At 70.3% G+C, this 6,173-nt stretch overlaps 1 protein-coding gene across 1 annotated transcript; it reads right to left on the bottom strand.

Annotated features, from left to right (window-relative positions):
- Positions 1-164: 164 nt before the first annotated feature.
- LOC141477922 (cytochrome P450 11B, mitochondrial-like) lies at positions 165-4,850 on the bottom strand (the record flags this gene model as incomplete). The annotated part of the gene is made up of 4 exons (XM_074167096.1): positions 165-380; positions 1,220-1,419; positions 2,535-2,690; positions 4,720-4,850. Coding segments are annotated over 4 exons (703 nt in total), but the record flags the coding sequence as incomplete, so codon positions are not given.
- Between the last annotated feature and the right edge of the window lie 1,323 nt (positions 4,851-6,173).

The raw sequence follows: 6,173 nt of genomic DNA, 5'->3' as shown, positions 1-6,173 counted from the left end.
GGGGGGGGGGGTGTCCCTCAGGGTGGGGGTTCCCTCCAGGGGGGTTCAGGGGGTTCCCTCCGGGGGGGGGGGGTGTTCCCGCAGGGTGGTGGTGGGGGGGGATCCTTCAGGGTAAGGGGGGGGGGGGGGGAGTGTCCCTCGGGGGTGCCCCCCCCCGCACGCACCGTGCTGGAAGATGGTGTCCCAGGCCCGCAGGTGGTCCCTCCAGAGGGGGGGGTGCAGGCGGCGCAGGACGGGGGGGGGGCAGGAAGAGGAGGGGGAGGGTGGTCCGCAGCATCGTCTCCACCGCCCCGATGAACCGCTGGCGCCCCCCCCGCCGCCGGACCCCCCCCCCACCCCCAGCAGCCCCAGCCGCTCCCCGTACAGCGCGTAGGTGCTGGCTGGGGGGGGGGGGGCACACCCACTCAGCACCCCAGCTTTGGGGGGGGGTGTGGGGGGGTCCCCATTGTCACACACACACACACACCCCCCCCCACACCCCGTCCCATGGGGTCCCACTGTCCCTCCCACCCCCGCTGGTGTCCCGGGTGGGGGGGTCCCACTGGTATCCCCCACCCTGTGCCCCCCCCTTCATCCCTGGGGTCCTGGGTGGGGGTCCCCAATGTGTGTCCCCCCCCCGGTCTCATCCCCTGGGGTCCTGGGTGGGGGTTCCCATTGTCCCCCCTCATCCTCTGGGGTCCCGGGTGGGAGATCCTGGGTGGGGGTCCCGGGTGGGGGGTCCTGGGTGGGGGGTCCTGGGTGGGGGTCCCCACTGTCCCCCCTCATCCCCTGGGGTCCCGGGTGGGGGTCTTGGGTGGGGGGTCCCGGGTGGGAGATCCTGGTCCTGGGTGGGGGTCCCCACTGTCCCCCCATGTCCCATCCCCTGGGGTTCTGGGTGGGGGGTCCCCACTGCCTCCCCCATCCCCTGGGTCTTGGGTGGGGGTCCCGGGTGGGAGATCCTGGGTGGGGGTCCCGGGTGGGGGTCCTGGGTGGGGGTCCTGGGTGGGGGTCCCACTGTCCCCCCATGTCCCATCCCCTGGGGTCCCGGGTGGGGGTCCTGGGTGGGAGATCCTGGGTGGGGGTCCTGGGTGGGGGTCCCCACTGCCCCCTCCCTGTCCCATATCCCGGGTCGTGGATGGGGGTCCCGGGTGGGGGGTCCTGCCTGAGGGTCCCCCCTTCCCCCCAACCCCGTCCCCGGGATCCCTTTGGGTGTGTGTGTGTCCCCCCCCCCCCCCCGCACCCTCCAGGGTGAATCGGAAGAGCAGGGGGTGCAGGTCGAGGGTGAGGGCCCCCCCGGGGGTCTCCCGCAGGCGGCGGCTCATGGCGGCGGCGAAGTCGCGGGCGACGGCGTCCAGGAGCGGCAGGAACTTGCGGGTCCCGGCGGGACTCAGCACCTCCCGGTTCAGCGCCAGCCGGTCCGAGCGCCAGGCGGGGCCGTTCCTGACCGGGGGGGGGGCACGGGGGGGGCACGGGGGGGTCATACCTGCCCTGCCTGCCCTCCCTGCACCCCCTGTCCTGCCCCCCCTGCCCTCCCTGTCCTGCCCGCACCCTGCCCGCACTGCCCCCCCACGCCGGTTTGAGTGCCGGGGGGGGGCCGTTCCTGACCGGGGGAGGGGGGCACGGGGGGGGGCACGGGGGGGGGGGGGTGTCATACCTGCCCTTCCTGCCCCCCCTGCCCCCCCTGCCCTCCCTGCCCTGCCCGCACCCTGCCCGCGCTGTCCCCCCCGCGTCGGTTTGAGTGCCGGGGGGGGGGCCGTTCCTGACCGGGGGGGGGGGGGCACGGGGGGGGGTATGACCTGCCCTCCCTGCCCTGCCTGCCCCACACCGTGCCCCTGTTCCCCCCCAGCCCTGCCCCACACTGCACCCATGCTGCCCCCCAGCCCTGCCCCACAGCAAACCCCCACCATGCCCCTGTTCCCCCCCCACCCCTGCCCCACACCGTGCCCATGTTCCCCCCCCAGCCGTGCCCCACGGTGCCCCCCAGCACCCACACCGTGCCCACGGTGCCCCCCAGCCCTGCCCCACACTGCACCCATGCTGCCCCACAGCAATCCCCTACCATGCCGATGCTGCCCCCCACCCCGCCCCACACCGTGCCCATGTTCCCCCCCAGCCCATGCCCCACACCCCCTGCCCCACAGCACACCCATACTCTGCCCACGATGCCCCACAGCCCTGCCCCATGGCGCCCCCCAGCACCCACACCATGCCCACGGTGACCCCCAGCCCTGCCCCACACTGCACCCATGTTCCCCCCCAGCCCTGCCCCACACCATGCCCACGGTGCCCCCCAGCCCTGCCCCACACTGCACCCATGTTCCCCCCCCAGCCCTGCCCCACAGCAAACCCCCACCATGCCCCTGTTCCCCCCCACCCCTGCCCCACACCATGCCCATGCTGCCCCCCAGCCCTGCCCCACACTGCACCCATGTTCCCCCCCACCCCTGCCCCACACCATGCCCATGCTGCCCCCCCCATCCCCGCCCCACGTTGCACCCCCACCGTGCCCATGGTGTTGCCCCCCCCCGCCCCGGGGTGCCGCCCCCCCCCCTTACAGGAGGAAGAGGCCGCACTGGTGGTTGCGCAGGCGGCGGTGGGCGCTCCAGGCCTCGATGCCCATGCGGCGCGGGAAGGGCCCCTCGGCGCGGAAGAGCTGGGCCGCATCCCGCGGGAGCAGCACGTTCACGCACTCGTAGGTGCCCACCCGTTCCCTGCCGGGGGCACCCGCGTCACCCCCCAAGACCCCCCCATGGTGGTGGTGGGGGGGGGGGGCTGCCACCGTGGGGGGAGGCGGAGTGGGATGGGGAGACCACGGGGACCACCCAACCGATGGGTTCTACCAAGCTGAGGGGATGGGGTCAACTGGGACCACCCAACATCCTCGGGGGCACCATGATGGGATGGGGTCAACTGGGACCACCCAACATCCTTGGGGGCACCATGATGGGATGGGGTCAACTGGGACCACCCAACTGGGGGGGCTACCACCATGGGGGGAGGTGGAGTGGGATGGGGAGACCACGGGGACCACCCAACCGATGGGTTCTACCAAGCTGAGGGGATGGGATGGGGTCAACTGGGACCACCCAACATCCTTGGGGGCACCATGATGGGATGGGGTCAACTGGGACCACCCAACATCCTTGGGGGCACCATGATGAGATGGGGTCAACTGGGACCACCCAACTGGGGGGGCTACCACCGTGGGGGGAGGTGGAGTGGGATGGGGGGGCCACGGGGACCACCCAACCGATGGGTTCTACCAAGCTGAGGGGATGGGATGGGGTCAACTGGGACCACCCAACATCCTCGGGGGCACCATGATGGGATGGGGTCAACTGGGACCACCCAACATCCTCGGGGGCACCATGATGGGATGGGGTCAACTGGGACCACCCATGGTGGGGGGGGCTGCCACCGTGGGGGGAGGTGGAGTGGGATGGGGAGACCACGGGGACCACCCAACCGATGGGTTCTACCAAGCTGAGGGGATGGGATGGGGTCAACTGGGACCACCCAACATCCTTGGGGGCACCATGATGGGATGGGGTCAACTGGGACCACCCAACATCCTCGGGGGCACCATGATGGGATGGGGTCAACTGGGACCACCCAACATCCTTGGGGGCACCATGATGGGATGGGGTCAACTGGGACCACCCAACTGGGGGGGCTACCACCGTGGGGGGAGGTGGAGTGGGATGGGGGGGCCATGGGGACCACCCAACCGATGGGTTCTACCAGCCTGAGGGGATGGGATGAGGTCAACTGGGACCACCCAACATCCTCGGGGGCACCATGATGGGATGGGGTCAACTGGGACCACCCAACTGGGGGGGCTACCACCGTGGGGGGAGGTGGAGTGGGATGGGGAGACCACGGGGACCACCCAACCGATGGGTCCTACCATCCTTGCGGGCACCATGATGGGATGGGACCAACTGGGACCACCCAAGGGGGGGTCCTTCCACTCTTGGGGGTCCCTGGGATGCTACAGGGTCAACTGGGACCACCCAAGTGGGGTGTCCTCCTGCGCTGGGGGTCCTTGGGATGGGATGGGGCCAATTGGGACCTCCCAAGGGGGGGGTCCTTCCACCCTGGGGTTCCTTGGGATGGGACAGGGTCAACAGGGACCTCCCAAGCCGGGATCCTGCCACTCTGGGGGTCCTTGGGATGGGATGGGATGGGGTCAACTGGGACGGGATGGGGTCACCTGGGACCACCCAAGGGGGGGGGGTCCTTCCACCCTGGGGTTCCTTGGGATAGGATGGGGCCAACTGGGACCACCCTGGGGGTCCTTGGGATGGGACCAACTGGGACCACCCAACCGAGGGGGTCCTACCAACCTGGGGGGGATGGGGATGGGATGGGGTCAACCGGGACCACCCAAGGGGGGGGGGTCCTGCCGCTCTGGGGTTCCCTGGGATGGGATGGGGTCAACTGGGACCACCCAACCAAGGGGGTCCTACCAACCTGGGGAGGATGGGGATGGGACGGGGTCAACTGGGACCACCCAACTGGGGGGTCCTGCTGTGCTGGGGGTCCCCAAGATGGGATGGGGTCAACTGGGACCACCCAAGGTGGGGGGGGGGTCCTGCTGTGCTGGGATTCCCTGGGATGGGATGGGATGGGATGGGATGGGATGGGGTCAACTGGGGCCACCCAATGGGGGGGGGTCCTGCCGCTCCGGGGGTGTGGGGGGGGCTGGGGAGGGGGTGCCGGGATGGGGGTCCCCCCCACCTGTAGACGGGCCCGAGGCGCTGGAAGCTGCCCTCCATGCGGCGGTGGAAGTCCTGGAAGCCCCCCCCGCGCCAGAGGCGGTAGAGGTTGAGCCAGCGGTTGCGTCCCTGGAGGGGGATGGCCTGGAAAGGCTGCACCACCGCCCCCCCCCCCGGCCCCCCCCGAGCACAGACCCCGGCGAACCCCCCCCCGATCCCCGCCGCACCCCCACATCCAGCTCCGGCCCCTCATGGCTCCGGCTCCCGTCGTGTGTGTGTGTGTGTGTCCCCCCTCACGGCGCTGGAGCCCCCCCTTATATCCCCAAGGACAAGGTCGCCCCCCCCCCCCCTCCCCCCGCCCTTCCTTGACGTATCCCCCCCCCCCCCCCTTTCCCGGCACCGCCCCCCCCCCCCCCCCGGCGCCGCCCCCCCGGGGATGTGTGGGGCACACGGACACCCCCCCACGCCCCCCGCCCAGAGCTGTGGGGCGCTGAGCGTCCCTGCGCCCCCTGAGACAGCACCCCATAGAACCCAGCCCCATAGAACCCAGCCCCACAGCATCCCACAGAACCCAGCCCCACAGCACCCCATAGAACCCAGCCCTATAAAATCCAGCCCCACAACACCCCATAGAACCCAGCCCCACAGCATCCCATAGAACCCAGCCCCACAACACCCCATAGAACCCAGCCCTATAGAACCCAGCCCCACAACACCCCATAGAACCCAGCCCCACAGAACCCAGCCCCACAGCACCCCATAGAACCCAGCCCTATAAAATCCAGCCCCACAACACCCCATAGAACCCAGCCCCACAGAACCCAGCCCCACAGCATCCCATAGAACCCAGCCCCATAGAACCCAGCCCCACAACACCCCATAGAACCCAGCCCCATAGAACCCAGCCCCACAACATCCAGACACACAGCACCCCATAGAACCCAGCCCTATAGAACCCAGCCCCACAGCATCCCATAGAACCCAGCCCCACAGCACCCCACAGAACCCAGCCCCACAGCATCCAGACCCACAGCACCCCATAGAACCCAGCCCCATTGCACTCAGCCCCACAGTGTCCAGACCCACAATCCACACAACCCCACAGCATCCAGCCCCACAGCACCCCATTGCACTCAGCCCCACACCTCCAGCCCCACAGCGTCCAGACCCACGGCACCCAGCCCCACATCCCTTCACCCAGCACCCCACAGCACCCAGTCCCACAGCATCCTATATCACCCCACAGCACCCCACAGAACCCCACAGCATCCAGCCCCACAGCACCCTATAGCACGCCGCAGCACCCCACATCATTCAGACCCGCACCACCCCACAGAACCCTACAGCACCCCACAACATCCAGCCCCACGGTGACGGGAAGGGCACCGGTGCCCCCAGCCCTGCTATGGGGCAGCCCCACAGCGGGGCTGGAGGGGGGTGGGGGGTGGGGGTCAGGCACCCCCTCCCCCCTTCCCC

This window comes from Numenius arquata, unplaced genomic scaffold (genome assembly GCF_964106895.1).
Source record: "Numenius arquata unplaced genomic scaffold, bNumArq3.hap1.1 HAP1_SCAFFOLD_1870, whole genome shotgun sequence".
Classification (NCBI taxonomy): Eukaryota; Metazoa; Chordata; class Aves; order Charadriiformes; family Scolopacidae; genus Numenius; species Numenius arquata.
Note: the sequence above shows the minus strand (reverse complement) of the source record. Positions and strands in the feature narration are given on the sequence as shown.